Raw genomic sequence first — 21,508 nt, forward strand, 5'->3', positions numbered from 1 at the left:
ACTGACGGGTGGTAAACAGACATTTTACATTTGTATAACTATTAACAGCTTTCAAAATACTCTTAAAGGTATTTCATTTAATTCTCACAATCATATGAGTCAACATGGCAACTTTCATTCCCATTTTATAGAAATAAAATTCAAGGTCAGTAAAATAACCACATATGAAAATTAGGACCTCAATTTTTAGACTTCTACTTTAAAACCCTTTCCACTTCATCACATTGCCTCTCACCTGGATCATTTACCATACAGTATAACTGGGATAAGAATAAAAGTTATTGTCAAATGGAAAGAAAAGAACATTAAAATGGGGTAGGGTGGAAAAACAGGAGACGTTTCAATTATATTTTGTACTTAAGAAGGGGTTTTAGCAAACAAATACTTAATTTTTTGAGAATTTAAGCAAACAGAATGCTTGAGAGGTTATGAGGAAACAGACACAGGCACTTTATTTGCAAATACCTGTGGGTGTGTGTGCAGTACTTTTTTTTTTGCCTTAAACTTCTGTTTGAGTCACAGTGACAAATTATAACTTCTTTTAGAGAAGAAGAATTCTGCTTGCAGTTATGCCCTTGGGAAATGGTTTCACAATCCTTATCATATTTTATAAATAAATAGGGTTACAAAAAAAGGATTCCCTTTAGATAGAAATAATTTCTAAGAGTAACTCAGACTTTTCAGAAACAAATACAAAAGTTAAGCTACATGGCTAAACACATTTTTATTCACACATAGAATCTTTAAGACCTCTTATTTTGGCAAGAGGAAAGAAGAGCTTTAAAATAAGTAATGATACCCTTTCAAATAAAAAGAAAGATGAACAAAAGGAAGGGTGGGGTATGGGAATGAAGGCTCTGCATGGTGGGCTCAGGCATGGTTTGAATGAATAACATTTTCCCAAGTCTAGTGTATTAGAGAGTAAAGAGAGCATCCTGGTCAGTACAGATGAAATAAATCACAGACTTCTAAGGATTCTCCTCAGAGTTAATAAAACATACCTTTTCCATTAAAACCGTTTCCCCATCTAAAAAAATTAGTAATTTGCTACTGTGACCCAAATAAAAGAGCGAAGGAAGGAAAAAAACTGTCCTAATATAACCCCCCCAAACACATACGCGTGCACATACACGTACATTATTCTTGATTTCATGTGGCGAGGCATTTCCTTCCAGTTATTTGTTACTCAGAGGTCTATAATGTTTGGTGCCAGAATCTAAAATAAGGTATGATTAAGCTCTCTCTAAATGAACTAGTATAATTAGTTCGTTTTTCACTCATTTTCTGTGTGTGACAATCTCTTTCGTCACTTAATCCTTAATATTTACCTGAACCTCTGAATTGGAATCAATAGGCTGTAGTGAAAACCAAGTTTCTCTGCCACTGTGGTTACACAAGTCTTCTTTTTTGATGGCTACTTTTCCTGTAAGAAATAAGTAAAACAATGAGGAAACATATTATATATAATCATTAGCACTGTTACATATAATACTTTGTAGAAAACATTTAAAAATAATTTGTATCTGTTGATATCAAAAAATCCATTTTTATAAAGCATTTTTCTATATCCTAAAAACTGAAAAGGTGCCTCATTTCCCTCTACCCATTGGCAGACCCTTCTCTGGGCCATTTTGAATTAGGGGTTTAGACCAAAACTCAGTTGTATTTATATGCAACTGCATTTTTTTAGTACTTATTCAGATTCACATTTTCACCCAGAGTACATTCATCAGTATAAAAAGCAATGTACAATGATAGCGCAAACTAATCCTCTCAACTCTTTAACACTACGAATAAACCATATGTTCTGTCTGAGCAGACATATCTGCATTTAATAAGAGTTTATAAGCTCCAATTAAGAGAACAGAAAAACAGTATCATATGGTCACTAAGAATTTTGAAAACTGACTTGAAATTATGAGATTAAAATAATTTTACTAAAAATTTGCTTTATCAAAACACTGTAAACACTGCTTATGTTGCTTCAATGCATACACACACACACAAAAAAATCAAAGCAGTTCCCTAAAGAGTTTCTACGTCTCAGAGACAGATACAGTACAATGAACAAAGTAGTATGAGAGGAAGAAACAGAAATGTTCTTATTATAATGAAGTATTTGCCATGTTGGTACAAAGCATTTCCTTCCTCAATTCAAGTTTTAAGAAGTAGACATAGTTTTGCATATGACCGACAATTTATTCCAACATTCAACACAAAAGCTTCAACAAAGGATACATGCTAAAGTAAAAAATAGTTCACTTTCTTTTATTTTATCAAACAAGAATTTTCATTTTAAGTACCCTAATTATACTTCATACCCTTTTCACTTATGACCACCTTGGTCTTTTAGTTCAACATTTGAAAACTTTTAGAAAACAGTAAAAAAAAATTTCTGTCAAGATGTATCAATTTTTGTGTATCAAGTGGAAAGAAAAGGCATAACAGGAAAACAAACACAGAAAAACTGTCTTTAAAATTTTATTCTAGAATTAAGACAGTGGTAATGGTTGCACAACTCTGTGAATATACTTAAAACCACTGCACTGCACACTTTAAAAGGGTAAGTTTTATGGCATGTAAATAACACATCAATAAAGCTATTATTTAAAAATTTAATATTATAAGACCCTTATTCTACAATTTCCAGGATTTTTAGTTTTATACATAGTTTATGAATGTGTATGTAGATGTACATACATGTGCATGTATAATGCATACAAACATCACTAAAGCAAGGCCCCAACTTAAAAAAAGGGCTTTTAAAAAAGTTTATTCAGAAGTTTTCCGGTTTGATTGATGCATTTACTCATTCAACAAATAATCACAATGGCTTTGTATTTTAAATGGTGAGTTGATTTCCAGACTTCCTTAACCAAAGTCTATTTAACCAATAATGCTTCTAAAAACTAGAGTAGGAATCTACCTGTTCAATTTACAACTCACAACTCAGATCACTGGAAACACATCTTTGTCACAAGTGCCTTCCCAAAAGAGAATCCTCTCTTAGTTCACAGGTAAAAAAAAAAAAAATCCTAAGGCAAGGACCCTCTTCCTCCTATTTCATGTCTCATGTATCCATGGTACTCACTGTCACAAAAGAATTGAATGGTTCTTGTCTTTTGAGAGGGAAACTCTTTTCTGACTAGCCATATAAATAAGCCGTTTGTAAGTTGAGAAAAACCTGCAATTTCATTGCCAGCTCTTATTCTTATCAAGTTCCTTTTAAGATGTCAGTTTCTAAAATGTAAAGATTTAGTCAGCCTGAAGAAGCATGGAAGAACACATGATCTCAAGAAGTCAGAGAAACTGACAAAGAACAACAGAGAAAAATAAAGAAAAATATTTAAAGTCATTAGGTATTAGGATACCTGCAACATGTTCAGCACTTCAATAGGCAATATAACATATGAAAAAGAAATATATGTCATCAGCCCTAGGGAATCAAACAGGGTAGAGAAGGGTTAGGAGGGCAGGGAGGGAGGGAAAATGAATAAAAGAATGAATGAGAAAGGTGGGAGGGTAAAGGGGAAAGGAATTTGGAGAAAGAGGAGAGGAACAGGGAGGGGAGGAACAAGTGTCTGAAATACAAATAAGACCAAAAAAATCGTTCATCATTCTTATTCGTTGTGAGCTATCCTTAGTTAAACAGGTTAGATGACAGCTATTAAATATTAAAGGTAGGCAGCCTGATACAGTGGAAAGAGCACTGAACTGAAAGAAAAGCCAGCATTTACTGAACAGCTACCAGGTAGTAAACATTCTTACACATTTTGTTTAATCTTCATAACAATCTTGGGGGAAGAGGATATATTACAGATGAGGAAAGCTGAATGATATCAAAAACCTGCCCACTAACAAGTGCTAAAGCCAGATTTCAAAACCAAGGTATGCCTGCCTGTTCATGTTCCTTCCAACACAGACACTAACTCTGTAGTATCTACACTACAGACACTACAGACACTACAAACACTAATTCTGTTACTTATTAAGCTGTGTGATCTTGGGCAATTTATTTAAATTCTACATCTCATTTACCTCCTCTGTGTTTGAAACAACTTTCAGCTCTAATGAAACCTATTCCATGCCTCCAACGGTCTCCAAAGTGTTTTAGTTTAATGTTTACTATTTTAAACAAAGTTAACTCATTATTTCACTAGCTGTGAGATCACCAACATTGAAAATAAACAAATATATAAATAATCAACCAACCACCCCAGGAACCAAATACCCAACACACTATTTAAAGGTACCATTTCATTTCCCCACTGTACTGACAAACCCATAGACAGAAAGAGCTTAGACCACATATATACACAAATATATACCAGACGCTATATTAGTTCCTTAAAATCAGACAAGGAGAGGAAACACAAAAAGAAATGAAGGAACTGTGGACACAGAAACCATTTCTGTTGGTCTGTAAGTAAAAAAAAGTATTCTTAGCTTTCCATTACCACTTCTAAGCAGCATTTTCTTACTATCTGTAAATATCATATTATACTAGGCCCCCATTTTTAGGCACAACATATTCTTAGAAATTTCATCCTGATACAGATCACCAACCGGCAAAATCTTGATGGCCTTGTTCCTACTTGGCTACTAGTAGAAATGGCCGAAAGGGTAGATAAAAGTAGCAATAAGTGTGACTGCCTATACAAGCTGAAAAAGAACCAGAGGACTGAACAAATTCTGGCAGTATCAATAACAGCAATTCAATCGATGGCAACACTTAGATGCCTTAGTGTACAGGGTTTAGATTGATACCTTTTGGTCTCTGCGGCAGACTGATATATTAATGGCTTCCAATAAATCATACTTCCTTGTTCTATGCCACTGTGTGGTCCCCTCCAGCACTGACTCTGGGTTTGGCCATGCCACTTACTTCTGCCAATGGGACATCAGCAAATGTAATGCAAGTAGTCTTAATAAGCACCTGCAGTAGGGCTTAGCCTCTTGCAACCTCAATACCATGTGGAGTGGAAGGCCCAGATAATGGACAGCACCAGCCATCAGACCTATGGGTCAGATCATTCAGCCCAGTCAATTTTTCAGGTAAGTGCACATTAGTGACCCCAGGTGAGACCAGCAGAAGAACCACCCAGTTGAGCTTGGCCCAAATTGACAACCTGCAGAATCATGAGCAAATATATGATTGCTAAATTAAGCCACTGAGTACTGGGGTGTGATTTGTTATGTAGCAATAGATAACTGATACAGTCCCTGTGCAAACAGACACAAAAGTGTAGTCATAAGCAATTTTTAAACAGTAGGTTTGACTTAAGAGCTAAATGCCAGGAGAAATTACAATTCAAAGGGTTTAAGAAATACCTTCGCTATCTTAAACCCAACCTTATTTTATAGGTGAACAAGGCCTAAGAACGTAGAGTGACCTATTTAAGGTCACAAAGGCAGTTAGTGATAGAGTCATGAATGGAATTCAGGTCTCTAATATCCTAGTGAAATTCTCTTATAACATTCTAAACCATGGGGAAAGAAAAACAAGTTAACCAGTCTACTAAGATAACCATGGTTTAACTGCTTAAGCCTAGATCCCTCTGAAAACTAAAATAACTAGAAAATACACATTAGAAGGTTAAATATATATGTTTTAATATTATTAGGATCCTCACTGGAAATGGAATTTTATTCTTACATAAAGTTTTTCTCTTCTCTTTTTCTCCTTTTTTAAGGGAAGAAGACACTATAACTCAGGACAATATATCACACAGTAAAAGACTTTTAAAGCCTTAATTTTACAATTTTCTATCTTTTTGCAGCATGGTTCCTATGTTTCAAGTTTTCAATTAACCTATAATCAAGTTTTCATACTAACTGTTCCTGGCATATAAGGATTCGTAATATGAAAAACTATGACCCATATTAATAACAGTTATTACTTCCAGGAAGGGGACTGGGAGGGGGTCAGTGGACAAAATTAATTGTCTGTAATACTATAATTAAAATTTTTTTTACAAAAAGGAAAATATCCATATATTATTATACAATTAAAAATAAAAAACAAACAGGCTTTTAAAGCTATTCAACAAGTATACATTCTTAGATCTTCTTAAGTTTAAAAGGTGGCTCTCTCAACCCTAGCTCAAATTTCATTCCCAGAAAATGCTATGGCACTGTTTAGCCTACAACTGGGCAACTCAGTTATAAAATAATGAGGGAACTCAATTTCCAGTAGCTCAAAATTAAAAAAAACAAACTGCCGCCTAACTTTATGAGTTAATGACAAAAGAAAAATACGTTAAAGTAAAAAAATGTAAAAATTTGTAAGTGAAAATATCAAGATTATTTTCCAACTTTAAATTAAAGGCTATGTACGAACTGTGTTTACTTTAATAATTCCTATCTATAAAAGGAAAAACAATTTCTACTAAATGTAGAAATTTTATTTCTTAATAAGAATAAACTTTTTTTTCTTTTTTACCAGTTCCCACACCAAGTTATGGCCTTCTGATACCACTCCTCAAAGGACTGATTTTTACTTTAAAAACAAATAAAAAAACAAAACAAGGGCAACTTTTGGAAATCATAATTATAAACCTCAACTAAAGGCCTTTCCAAGAAATACTATATAATGACTACTTGTAAATAGGTAATGAAAATTACAAAACATTTTCTTAAAATGTTTAGTCAATCAAAGATACACACTCTCTCAAGGGTCGTTAATAATCACCAACAGCCTCTATCCAATCTTTATCCTACGCTACCTCTCTCTAGTCTTGCCATTAAAAGATCTCCTTGCCTTCTGAGATATTCATCTCTTCTATCTCTCTTCCAACTTCCTGATACATTTTATCAATCTTCACTAAAGCCTCATTTTCCCTGCAACCCTCCTTGAATGCTCCCAGGGCAATTTCATTCATTCCAGCAGAGGCTTCAAGTATCACTCAGTGCTAACAACTCTCAAATCCATACCTCCACATCAAATCCAGATTTCTTCTCTGAGCTTCAGATCTGTATTTCCAACAGTCAACCAACATGTCCACCAAGATACTCCCCAGGTAACGCAAGTTTAACTTGTTTGAAATTTAACTTATTTGAAATCAAAGTCATCCTCTCCCTTTCCCATCCTGAATGCTCCTTATCTCAGTTAATGACAAGGTGCTCCCACAACAAGACCATTTTTAACTCTTTCCCTTCTTATATCCTCTTTATCTTCTTAGTACCTATTTCCTATTTAAAGCTACTCCTGTGAAGTACATTCCCTCATTTGCATTTCCACTGCCACTACCCTACTCATCTCATTTGATAATAGCCTCCTTGATGGCCTCCCTGCCTTTAACCTCTCTCCATTCTAAAGCATAAACTATAGATCAGGGGTCCCCAACCCCCAGGCCACAGACCCATACTGTTAGGAACCCGGCCGCACAGCAGGAGGTAAGCGGCGGGCAAGCGAGCAAAGCTTCATCTGTATTTACAGCCGCTCCCCATCGCTCACATTACTGCCTGAGCTCCACCTCCTGTCAGATAAGTGGCATTAGATTCTCATAGGAGCGCGAACCGTACTGTGAACTGCACATGCGACGGATGTAGGTTGCACGCGCCTTATGAGAATCTAATGCCTGATGATCTGAGGTGGAGCTGACGCAGTGATGCTAGTGCTGGGGAGCGGCTGCAAATACAGATTATCATTAGAGAGAGGTTTGACTGCACAGAGACCATAATAAATCAACTGCCTGCAGACTCATATCAAAACCCTGTCGATGAGTGGCAAGTGAAAACAAGCTCAGGGCTCCCACTGATTCTGCATTATGGTGAGTTGTATAATTATTTCATTATATATTACAACATAATAATAATAGAAATAAAGTGCACAATAAATGTAATGCACTTGAATCATCCAAAACCGTACCCCTCCCCCAGTCCATGGAAAAACTGTCTTCCATGAAACTGGTCCCTGGTGCCAAAAAGGTTGGAGACCGCTGCTACAGATGGCATACTTAAAGTAGATGTTTATATACTTTAAAAATACGTGTATATATAGTTATATATATGTATATATATGTATACACACTTTAAATACGTAACCTATAGACTCTGAGTTTGTAGTTTGAAAGTTATTGTTTACACCACAGGAAGTTGTTAAACTACAAAACTATATTCGTATATGCAGTTATATATGATTTTTAAAAGGTTCCTCATTCTTAAAAGGATCAACACTACTGTCAACAGGATAAAGTCCAAATTCCTTAACACAGCTTTGAGGGTCCACCACAACTTGGTCCAATTCATATTCCCAGATTCATCTTCTACCAGCCTTGGCCTAAGTAATTTACATTTTCCAGCAGATACACCACAAACATGATTCACTTTTTCTTCTCTGCTTCTGCTAATCCCTATTATCTTGAAACTTCTTCCTTTTCCTACCTAGGCAGTCTCTGTTAATCCTCCACCAAACAAAATTAACTCTTCTTTCCTCTGTGCTCCCAAGTACTTTGTTCCTACCTACCTCCAGCACAGACCCTATTAAATATATTAGTATTAGAGTATAAATCAGCCTGAAAACCTGGGAGCAACTTGAATCTTATTCACCTTAGTATCCCCATCTTTTGTATGCCACATAGACAAGTGTTTGTAAATGTTTGTTTAATTGAATTAAGGGTGGAGCCTCAGGGGTGATCCATAATTAAGGGTTTGCTACACAGAGAAAAGTCTACATATAAGAAGTCAGAAGGAAGACAACTAGGAAAATACAATGTCATTAAACTGCCTTTTCCTTGGCTTTCAACAAGTTGAATAAGCAATCCAAAGAGTCTAATGTGACACAGAGGCAGATGAGGATTGAAAACTATGAAAATGCCTTTTGTGACAAAGTATTTGTTATGTATATAGCTGACAGAAGTTAACATATTTATCAAATATGGATGCATAAGAATAAATAAAAGATAAAATTCCATCCAAAAGAAAAATAAGCAAAAGAATTAACAACTAATTCATAGAAGAAAAATGTAAAAGACCAATAAACATATGAAAAATTCCTCAAGTTCACTAATAATCAGAAAATACAAGTTAAAATGAAATATTTCTTTCACCTATCAAATTAGAAAAATAATTTTTCAATGATAATATCCAAGAATGACCAGGGTATGGTGAAATGATTACGCCCATGTCATGTTTGGGGGAATGTAAATTAGTGCAATATTTCTGGGAGCCAATGGAAAAATATACATAAAAAAAAACTTAAAAATATTCAAACGCTTTGGCTCAGTATTTTCACCTCTAGGAATTTATCCTAGAAAAAAGACATGCAAAAATGTATGCAGAAGGATGTTCATAGCAACACCATTTAGAGTAACAAACATCTGGAAACATAAATCTCTACCATGAAAAGAGTGGTTAAAATAATACATTCCTATAGAAAGGATATTTTAAAAATTACTTGTGAAAAATATTTAATGACATGGGAAAAGGATCATTAGATGATATTAAATGAAAAAGGAAAAAAACTTGAATAAACAGTACAATGTAATAATATAAATGTGTGAAATAAAGAATGGGAAGAAATACACAAATTATTAACTCTAGCTGTTCTTACGCAGAGTCATTACCAATCCCTTAGAACATGTAATAATTTTACAATTAAGAGAAAGTATTATTGTTTTTAAAAGGTTATTTTATCTGCTCTAAAATGATTTTTGGCAAACTTCAAAAACAAGTTTGTCAGAAAAATGAAGTCAGATTATAGCGATTTAAAAAGAAATAAGTAGTAAGCAGAAGGATATAGACCATTTGTTAAGAAATTCAATAGCAAAAGCAGAAACAAATTAGACGGTAGTTAAGAGGTCAAAGCCAAATAAAGCGTAATCATTAAACTGTAGGAGATGAGCATGTTTCAAATGGGAAAGGAGAGGTGGAGATGATGACATTCAGGACACTAAAAAGGGAGAGTAATGCATGTAAATTACAGACCTCTACCTGTCATTCAAAGATAGTGGTGCAAAGACCATGGACGTGACAGTATGTGGCCAGTTAGTTTTGTCCTAGTCGATGCCTACAGATCATACCTCAGACAATTACTTAAGAAACAGTTACCAGTCACCAATATAGCCAGAGAGAAGAATATGACTAGATTAAACCGAATTATGACTTCTATTAGAAAAACTTCAAAAACAGATGTTCTTTGTTGGGGATCAAATACTGTGATCTTTGTAAAAAACATTCTTTGAACCATTCAACAATATTTACAGAGCATTTACTAAATATAACGCACTCCGGCAGTGACAGTCTCTGCCTTTATAAATATCATATATATTCAACTAGAGCACCTAGACATTAAACAACAAACTGATTTGTCAAATCAGATTCATATAAATCAGAGTTCTACCCAGGATCAAGCTTTACTAATAACATAAAAGAAGTAGACAAATAGACTCTGATACACCTGAAAAACAAACAAACGGATGAACAACTATAATGAATACTATAAAAAGGGACCCACCAGGTACTATGGAAACATATGGCACCATGAGTAGGGGGAGATCGGTTATGTCACTTCCCTGAGGAAGTGTCACCCAAGCTGAGCATTCAAATTAAAAATCAGATCCACAAATGAACATGAAGTCTACAGGAAAGGATTAGAAAGTTGAGAATATATTATTCTGTTGTTTTCAACACTTTATACTTAGAGAAAGAATGAATATAAACACCAATGTTGTGATTAAAAGACAATTCTGAATAGTACATACCTATACGAAGGTCTCTTTGTAAAACATTCTTATCATAAACATAGAAAGACAAATACTGGAAAGTTCTTGGAATCTCAAAGTAAAATTCTTCACTGAAAAACGGGCTAGAGAGAAAAGGGGGAAAGTTCATTAAATTTAAATTCAACAGTGTCCTCCTATAATATTTTCAATGAAATAAATTAAAATTACAGATTAAACACCATAAAGAAAAGCTTCAAGAGTTCCAAAATAATTCTCTATGCTAAGTTTCAACTAAACCCTGTATAAACCAAGCTGAACTCTGAAAGGACCTCGATTGCCAGGCTGGGCTCTGAACAAACAGATTTTCTGGAGTCCTGTGGACAGAATATCCAGTAACTGCCTGGGGTCATGCTCACCTAAAGTGGACACAAATGAGAGCTGAGGACAGTGTCATTCACACCATCATCATCTCAAAAATATGTAAACCACAATAATACATAACACCTAAAATGAATAATGCTATGTAAAATGTTATTTTAAAACATACTTTAAAAAATTAAAATACGTTATTTTTAATCAACTTTATTGAGGTATAAACCACATAAAATAAAATCTAATTTAAAGTACAGAAGTTAATGACTTTTGATTAATTTATAAACCTGTATAGCGTCCATCCCAATCAAGATATAGTAACACTGCAACTCCCCACAAAGTTCCCTCTTGCTTCTCTGCAGTTACCCCATCATACCTGTCACAGGCAACCAGTGATCTGATTTCTAGCACTAAAGATCTGGTGTAGGATTTCATATAAATGGAATCAAATAGTATGTACACTTGTGTCCAGCTTCTTTCACTCAGCTTAACGTCTATGATATTTGTTCCATCTTGCTGTGTATATCACTAGTTCATTTGTTTTAAGTGCTGGGTAATATTCCATTTATGAATATTCTACAATCCATTCTCCTAGTGATGTCATTTGAGTCGTTTCCAGTTTGGGCTATTAAAAATAAGGCAGCTATGAACACTTTTATACAAAGCTCTTTTATGTGTTCAGTTCTTTTGGACAGGTAACTAAAAATAGAATTGCTGAGTTAAAAGGTAGGCGAACTTTTAATTTATGAGAAACTGTCAAACTGTTTCCAACGTGGCTGTACTATTCTGCACTCCTACCAGCAATGTATGAGAGCTCCAGCTGCTCCACATCATTGTTAACTTTTGCTACTGAAAGTCTTTTTAAAATTAGCTACTCTACAACATTATAAATCAACTATACTTCAATAAAAAGTTGTTTCGAAAAATAAATTAGCTATTCTAGTGAATGTGACATGATAAATGTATATACCTGTGTAATCTCTACCCCAATCAAGATAAAGAACAAAGTTCCCTTGTGCAATGACTCACTCCATACTGTCACGGGAACCAGTGATCTGATTTCTATCGTGACACATTATGTTCAAGAATGCGTAGTGACAGAAATGGTTTTAAACTGTATTTCCCTGATGACTAACGATGTTGAATATCTTTTCCTGTGCTTGTTGCCCATTTGTGTATCTTATTTTAGGAACTATTTGTTTGAGCTTCCTCCACATATTTTAAAAGGTTTGTCTGTCTTCTTATTGGGTTTTTGGTTTGTTTGTTTGTTTGTTTTAATATATTCTGGATGCAAGCCCTTTGTCAGAGTATTTCCTCCTAGGTGTGGCTTGCCATTTCATTTTCTTGACAGTGCCGAAGAGCAGAAGGCTCTGATTTTGATAAAATCCGGTTGATCAGTTTCCCTCTTTTATGATTGGTGCTTTTGGCATCCTAAGTAAAGAAATCTTTGTCTACCCCCAAGTTGCTAAGAGTTTCTCCTACGAAACAGCTTATATTTCTAAGTTCATTTTAAGAATGCTCTTTTGATATTTAAATTCTCCTATGAAGAAATGAATCTCTGAAATTCTAGTTAACATCTTTTGTCAAGCGTACCTCTTTCCTGAGAATGTTTAAAGAACAAAAGGTACTTTAAAAATGTCACCATAAAATGCAATCTCTTCAAGTTTTCACAACTTAAAGAGAAGCTAAAATGCAAAGTAAATGACTCTTAAAGAAGTCATTTCTGACCCTGTCCAGAAAACAGTTGACTTAGCTTTTTAGTTGTTATAATACCTGGTCAACTTTTGTCAATATATTTTTCACTTCAAATGTAACCAAAATAAACTTAAAAGGTGGTCTGTCAAAATAGTCTTTCCAATTAGTCTCAATATAGAAATCAACAGAAAAACAACTATTAGGCAAAGACAGGTTTAGGTGTTTTTCTCCTTTGCATCATTTTATATACAATTGAGAATTTCCTTTATATATTACACATCCACACTCAAATATTATTTTTAAAACACATTCTAAAGCCAAATAAGAACAAGATGAGAATTATTCACTAAGTCATCTGTATCACTGTATCATCACAATCTCAACAATCTAATCCCCACATCTGGGCGCCCACATCTTTATTTTATAAATAAATTAATTAATCAATCCATTTGAAAAAATGTTTTCAACAACGTTGGTTAGAAGCAATAACTAGACATATAGTTTTTTTATAAAGCAATACTCTACTGTTATCACTGACCTATAATCCTGCATATCACTCCTAAGGAAATTCCTGGTGTGGGGAAGAGAAGCACTAGGTACAAGAAGTATTGCTACTCAAGTTGTTTATAGACCACCTACTTCTTAAAAGGATTTGAGGTAGAGATTTAGGAGCTATGGATTCCATATGTGACTCCTACTTACCTGCCATGAAAAATTCTATATCCAGACTACCTATAAAAACTATAATATTCAGAACCCATAAAAGATCTAAATGATATCTACTGACTTTTGACTTAACAGCTTATCACAACATTCACAAGGGTAGAAAACACTGAAATGAAAGCAAGGTGAGCAAGGGTTTATACTACAAATTCTTTCACCCTATTCCACAAGGAAGAATGCTAGGAGGCACCTAGAATCCAAGAAACATGTAGTCTAATTATATTGAAATGACCTAAGGTAACCATTGCTAGCCTTAAAATATCTTCCAAGTTGCTATGCATCTAGCATAATAATTTAAGATGGATAAAAATACTGGGTTTTATCATTTCCCCCACACAAATATCTGGAAAGGCAGGCAAGAGTTTTGGAAAAAAAGTAAGCTTATTTTAGTTACTCATTTACAAAGCTATATTTCATACTAGAAGCTACCACAAATATTCAATTTATTGAAAATTACTAGTTTTGTATATAACTGATTTTTGTGTGATATGGAATCAACATACATTAAATAACAAATTGAGATTTAAATAGTTTCAGGTCCCTATCCCAGTTTTGTTTCTAACTTCCTTTATTACATGCACAAATTATTCAGGCCTTTGGTGACTCAGTTTCATCATTTATATAAATAATTACAAATTCTAATACAACAGGGATAGGTGATTTACGATTAAAGATGTGAAGTATATTACTTCAAATCTCCTTGGGTTACTAAATATTTCATCCACCATACGTTCATTCCAACAACTCTTCATTCCCTTATTTTAACTCTTGTCTCTGAACAAGACTGCATCCTTCCAGTACAGCTCTGCACTAGAATTATATCCACAAACACTATTACAGGGAAGAGGTGGCACATTTCAATTTTATGAATTATAATTTACTATGATACTCTCGCAGTGCTATTAGACTTCCAAAAAATGACAAATCTACCTAAGAGTTCATTGCCTTACAATGCCCTACTTAGTTAAGTGACTTCTATAAATGTTAAGGGGTAATTTATTCTCAAGAGAAATAAAATAATGATGTACTTTGAGAAAAGTTCAAATGAGTGGGCAAAATTTAGCCTAGAGAAAAAACTGAGGTATATGGTAGTTGTTTTCAAAAACTTGAAAGAGTGTCACGTGAATGATGGATTAAACTTGTTCTCCAGAAATCCAAGGGACAGAATTAGGAACAATTAAGAGGAAGATACATTTTGAGGCAATGAAAAGCCACATGAAAGCAAGCACTGTGGCTATCTTGTTCTTGTGGATGTATGAATAAATAGCACCCAGCAAGTTCTTGGCATATGGTAGGTTCTCCTTTTGACAGACATTAATAAATTAAATGTAAGAGCTTTTCAAGAGTCAGAATAGTTCTAAGACCTAACAGGCTGCTTTTAGGAGGCAGTGAACTCCTTTGTCACTGGAACATTATTAAGCAAATGCCATATGACTACTTGTCAAAAATAATTGTCGGGAGGAACTAAGCATAAGGCATTTAGTCCAGCTCAATGAACATTACGGTTCCTTCAAACTCCGAGATTCTGTAACTCTAAAAATGAGCTCAGAATCTAAAAGGAAAATAAAAGTTTCAGATGAAGAAAGTCTTCTTGATGATTACAGTCAGGAAAATGTGAAAAACTTTTTATTCAATATATATATATCATATGAATGATAATTTACCAATTTTTTTACAAACCTTAAAGATTTTTCAACAACTTGGGTACGATAAACTTCTTCCTGGTCCAAATTTATGGTGCAGAAACAATCTCTCATTTTGTTGGGTCCAAGATATGGCAATAAATTTTTCGCTTCACCTGTTGGCACAAAAATTAAAACTGGTGTTAAATATCACCAGCTGCCTCATGCTAAGCCTTATATGGGACACATTAAATCCAAAAGAACATAAAAGATATAGCACAGAAGAAAAAATTAGTGATTAAGAAAGATAATCAACTTGGTCTAAAGGAATCTGGTGAGACGAAGGGAGGAGCTGTGTGTAAAGGGGCATGTGAGGTCATGTTATACCACCGCATCCCTGATCCTAGAAAAGAGCAATGTCCCCATTTATGTCCTCATCCCATCCCACCAGTACGACCCTAAAGACATGTCTCCACAATTAATCCCCCTTTCCTGTATCATTAATTTTCCTCTCTACTGGATCATTCCTGTCAGCTCATAAACAAACTTTGATATTTCCCAATTTTAAAAAAAGCACAAAAAGAAAAAAAAAAAAAACTCCCTTGACTCCGTCTCCTCCCTCATGATATCATTCCATTTCTAGACTCCCTTTCACAGCAAAACTCCTCAAAAACAATCATCTCTAGACACTGTCTCTAATTCCTCACCTTCCATTCATTCTTTGACCCTCTCCAATCAGCTTTTAACCCCATGACAACAGTGAAACTGCTCTATCTAGGGTCACCAATGCCTTCCATATTGCCAAACCCAATGGCATTTCTCTGTCCTCATCATACCTGATCTGACAGCAATATTTATTTAATATAAGTGAATGCTAACATCCCTCCTTAAAACTCACTCTTTTCTTGGCTTCCACAACACAGTAGTTTTGGCATTCCTCCTACATCATGGACCTCTGCTGACTTCTTTCCCTCCTCATCTCTAAATGCTGCAATGCTTCAGGGCTCAGTTCTGGACCACCTTCTCTTCTTTCCCTATGCAAATTCCTTCAGTATATGGTGTTCATGCTGATGCCTCCCAGATATGCGTTTCCAGGCCTGATTTCTCCTCCTCAACATTAGATATGAATACTCAACTGCCTCCCTGGATATCCAGTAGGCTTCTCAAATTTAACAAGTCCCAGACAAACCATCTGATTTCCTCCCCTAAAACCCACTCCTCCCCCACTCTACTACCATCTTCCTCTCTTTTTCTCACCATGCTCCCCAAACCTCCCACCCCCATGTCCAGTCCATCAGTAAATCCAGCAGAACTCCAAAATAAATCCCAAATGCAACCACTTCTCCTTGCCTTCATTAGTATCACCCTACAATCCACTCTCCATCAAGGAGTATGATCTTTTAAACATACTATTCAAGTCAATTACCCCCCTACTCCAATGCCATTCCATTTCACTTAGAATACAATTCCATTTCTAAATGCCCATTTTCATGGTCTACACAGCCCTACTGAACTGTCCTCTCCTCTCTGACCTCTTCTCCTCCCACTCTCCCCAGTGTTCACCTTCTTTCCATTCATCAACCATGTCAAGCTTGTTCGAGCTTAGGGCCTCTGCCTGAAATGCTCTAACCCTACATCTTCATATGGCTGCCTCTTCCTACCATTCAAGTCTCAGCTCAAATGTCACTTCCTCAGAAACCTTTCCTGACTATTCTATCTAAAGTAAATAATCCTGCTACCATATTCTATGTCTCTGTTTTCTTCAGAGCCTTTACAACTATCTGGAACTCTTAATTTTTACCTAAGTGTTTATTTCTGGTTCCCTCATTCTTTGAGAGTTCTTGGTTCCCTCATTCAATGCCTGAGAACTTACTGAGCCCCAAGATCTAAAATAGTGACTGTTAAATACTGAGAAATATTTGCTGAATGAATATTAAAGAATCAAGTAAGTCTAGTTTCGAAGTTCTTGTGAGATGCTCATTGGCTAAAAGGACACACAAAACTGTGGGTGCTGAAATCAGACACCAGTGTACTAAATTAGGAAAGCAATGTAGTTGGCATAAGGGAAAGAGCATTTCCCTGAGAATCATGAAACCAATGTTCCTGTATTACCTCTGCTATTAAGTGGACAAATGACTTCAGACAAATCTCTGAAGAACAGTTTTCCTAACGAAAGTCTGGGCTAGATAAACTCAAGTCTCTTTCTGCTTACCAACTTTAAAACTAAAGGCCAGGGACTTCCCTGGTGGCCCAGTGGTTAAGACTCCGTGCTCCCAATGCAGGGGGCGCGGGTTAGATCCCACATGCCACAACTAAAGATCCCGCATGCTGCAACTAGAGAACCCACATGCCGTGACTAAGACTCGGCACAGCCAAATAAATAAATAAATAAATATTTTTAAAATAATAAATAAAACTAAAGGCCATTTAAACTAATATCTTTTAAAGAAGTCTAGCAGAAACTTAAGAAGCACCTATGAAAAACTCAATAAACAAATGATTTTTTTAAATTAAAATTAGAAAAATCAGGGAACAGTCCCTCAGAGCTATCTGAGAGGCTGTCTCTCAGGCTTAAGTCCTGAGTAAGTCCACCGAATAAAACAGAATTCTCGAAAACTAAAAGTAGAATAAAATAAAATTAGAAAAATCAATGGAAAGGCACCAGTAAGATACTCACTGTTATTAAGTTTGTCATTGAGCGATTAGGGGAAAGAAATCAAGTTACCACGTCATAGAATAAGCATCTCAAGTCAAAATAAAGGAATCTAATCTTTTAAATGACCCCCAACTTGCCTAATATGGGTTGGCCTTTACAAATTCACTAGTTTCCTAACAGGAAAAATAATATATATTTGAATTTGTATCCATCCATCTTCTCTTCCTCAAAAGACTACATGTCCCTCCCTATTATCTATAGCTCATCCACCTACCTGTGCTCTCTCTACCCCATTCCCGCCCTCTCACTCCAGGACACTGCCCAGCAATTTTGTTTTCATTACTTTCAACCTTCTCCTTTAAGTCTCTCCTTCTTTGCCATCTGCCCTCTGTGTAATCCAGAGGGTCTGGGTTGTTTTTTTTTTTTTTAACTAAAAATCCACCTAGGTCACCATATAGGGCCTGGAATATAAACAAATTTGGAATTAAATCATAATAAACATGCTCCATATCTAATGAGGGCATCTTAAATACTAAATCACTGCCCTTGAACAATGTTGCTGTTTCATTCACACCAGTGCGATTTAAGAAAACTACGCTATATAAATGTACACATATTCCACCGCCCACCTTTCTAAGAGGGAGACAGTGGGGATTATTTTGTCTGCAGAATCCAATGAACTTGACATTATCAGACATTTACTCAGAATAATTAAAATTCAAGTTCTACGTAATATATAAAATGCACTCAACATCACTTCCTAGAAAAGCAGTTGTCATAATCTTTGAATATCTGTCACTAATGTTCAAAATAAACTACACTGAAAAGTAAATTCATCTAATCAATGCCAGAGCACCAATCAATCATGCTAATATATGTTGATTAAGTCAGCTATCAAGACTTTAAACTGTAACTCCAAAATACAGTGGTAATTAACTGGCACTTTATAAAAAACATACATCAAAATAATTAACTGTCACTTTATTTTAAAAAATCAAAAGTGAAGTAACTAATGGTTAGAGAATTAACAAAAATAATGTTGTACTCAATATATCTCTAAGCAGAAAGATTAATTTAATAGTACACACTTTATATTAAGCTACACAAAGAAGTGAGGAATTTTAGAAGATTATACCTGTCCTGTGTGTGATATTTTCATAGGGCCTCACTAGTTCTAGTTAATTATTGTATATAAATAAGCAAGTGCATTGGACAAAAACCAAACAAACAATAAACTACTGCTCCTTAAAAGGCAAGCTTCCGGAAAACTTATTCTATAATCTCTGCTTCAATCCTTCCCCTCCTACTCACAGCCTAAACCTACAATTTGGCTTCTGATCCTATTTCTTTACTAGAACTTTCAAGAACACTAATAATATTAAGTGCTGCCAAATCAAGTGACTGTTCTTCTGGTCCCACCTTATTTAATCACGCTTCAGTGTTTGATAACACTGACATTTCCTCAGCTTAGGTAACCCATTCTATTTTTTTTTTTGAACTCCCTCTTTCAGGCTTTTCATCCACTACCCACACTTTAAATGTCAGGTAACTTTGGGCCTCCACAGACCACTAAATTCATCATACAGGTGGAGAACCAATTTCAGGCATTTTTTTTAATATGTCATTATAAAACAATTTTAAAAATATACTAAAATACAAATACTTGTAAGCTTCTCAACATTATTTGATGGTATTATGTGCCATCATTCTCAATTTATCTATAGCGCATTTGATGATGGCTAGCCTTCAAGAGAATCAGGGTCTATATCTGTGGCAGATATGGTGGGTCAGTGTTCATCATCTGTTACAATGTCCTTTGGCGTATGATTGCCTGTACTGCAGAGACTAGAAAGCTAAAAACTACATTTCCCAGCCTATTTTGTAGTTAGGGTTGTGGATGTGATTTAAATTCCGTTAATTAGATGCACTCGCTGGAAATTTGGAGGACAAAAAAGAAGGGAGGTTGCATTTATGTTGCTTCTACTAGCAAGTACTGTCATGGAGATGTCCAAGTTTCCTGCAGTAGCACTGGCTGCAGTCCTTGTATCCAGTCACAGGTTTCATAGATATCAAGAAGGGTACAAGGCATCCATTCTGTCACACAGGTTGTGGCCAGTGTGGCTTAGCTCTAGGGCCAGCAGCAGCAGGGGAATTCCCTGGCGGTCCAGTGGTTATGACTCCACACTTCCACTGCAGGGGGCACAGGTTCGATCCCTGGTCGGGGAACTAAGATCCCACAGGCCGCACGGTGTGGCCAAAAAATAATAATAACAATAATAATAATAATAAAACCTACTTCTAGAGCGAGCAGCAGTGACAACAGTTTACCAATGAAGATGGTTGCTTGTTGTTGGCTGTTTCCTAATAGTGGAAGATTCCTGATCATGGTAGAGGTGGCAAGGTTCTAAGACTAGCAGCTAAAAGTTACAACTTCCTAATTTTGCAGGCACCTTTCTGATCCAAAAAGAGGTAGTAAATCCCTTCGTGGCCCAGATGCAATGTGGCTTTTGAATGTCATTCTTGAAAGTTGGACTAGAGTCTATTTCTTCGGTCTTTCTAACAATTCTGTAAGCCACTTAAAATCTTTTATTTAAAAAAAAATCTTTTATTAAATCTCTTTCTGCTTACACTAGCTAGAGCTGATTCTGTAACCTAATCCTGACTAGCTTTTTTTCTTATCCTTTCTACCTTTTCTAACAAATTTGAAAGTCCCATCTCACATTACTGGTCATCCGAGTTTGGTGAGTCTTTCAACTAGATGTGGCTATCTGGATCAAACATGGACTCAGAAATTATAAAGCAGTATCTCACTGACAACCACTTTTAGTGTTCCATTAGACAATGAGTTGAATAGCAGAGCACACTCAAAAGGTGAATGCTTCAACTTGGGAAATGGAGACAAATGGATCCTAACTCTCTGCATGGTTGTATCTGCCTTTGGAAAACATTTCTTCATTTCCTACTGCAGCATTTGGATGTGGTTTTGAAAACATGCTCAATAATACAATATCATGTTTCCATGAATTTGGGAGTGCCAAATTCTCAACATCCAAACCATGTGCACCATTTTGAGTACCTCCATCTTATCCTTAAATTTACACATCCTATTTTGACTCTGAAGTAAAAAGATTAAAATGTGTTCAAGACATTCAATATACTGCTAAGATATGACACTTGAGCAAGACAGCTGAAATAATGGAAATAGTTTTTACTTGCATTTGAATGAAAGTAGAAAATGATTTTAGCTCATTCTTGATTTTAAAAATTCTGTGCATGCCAGGGTACTTCAATATGCAAAGGTAGATACTTCCACAAAGACAGAGGTATTATTGGCCCTACAGCAAATAGTATAGCTCTGACTACATTTACAACTGTTGCTATTTCCTTCAACAATGAATCAAGAGCAGGAGGCATATTATTGACGAAACAACCGTTCCTCTATGAAGAAAGGAGGCTGGCCTTCAAGCACAACATCTTATACTCTGTAACAACACCATTTCTTGTTGAATTCATAACTGGTACTCTTTAAGAACTTTTCACTCTACATGACTTACAACATAAGTTGTTAACCAAATTTTTAAAAAAAAATCTTCTCTCCTAAAGCATGGATTTTTAGAGATGAACTAATCCTCCACCGGGCATTTCTTCTCCCTCACAGATGTACTGCAAGTAGGCCAAGAACACCTTCACACTACACATCACTGGTTTTGTCAACCATAAAATGAAATAGCCTGCCCATTCACGTGACATTAATTATTTCTCTGCATCATACATAT

At 35.4% G+C, this 21,508-nt stretch overlaps 1 protein-coding gene across 3 annotated transcripts in view; it reads right to left on the reverse strand.

Annotated features, from left to right (window-relative positions):
- RASA2 (RAS p21 protein activator 2) overlaps positions 1 to 21,508 on the reverse strand; it is a 114,263-nt gene that overhangs the window by 75,387 nt on the left and 17,368 nt on the right. For all 3 annotated transcript variants that reach the window (XM_059920192.1, XM_059920191.1, XM_059920193.1), the window contains exons 2-4: positions 15,135 to 15,252; positions 10,704 to 10,807; positions 1,329 to 1,423 (exon numbers count right to left, since the gene is read on the reverse strand). In XM_059920192.1, the coding sequence (XP_059776175.1) occupies positions 1,329 to 1,423; positions 10,704 to 10,807; positions 15,135 to 15,252 (317 nt within the window). The remainder of the gene's footprint in view (positions 1 to 1,328; positions 1,424 to 10,703; positions 10,808 to 15,134; positions 15,253 to 21,508) is intronic.

The sequence above is a fragment of the Balaenoptera ricei genome, chromosome 4 (assembly GCF_028023285.1).
Source record: "Balaenoptera ricei isolate mBalRic1 chromosome 4, mBalRic1.hap2, whole genome shotgun sequence".
NCBI lineage: Eukaryota > Metazoa > Chordata > Mammalia > Artiodactyla > Balaenopteridae > Balaenoptera > Balaenoptera ricei.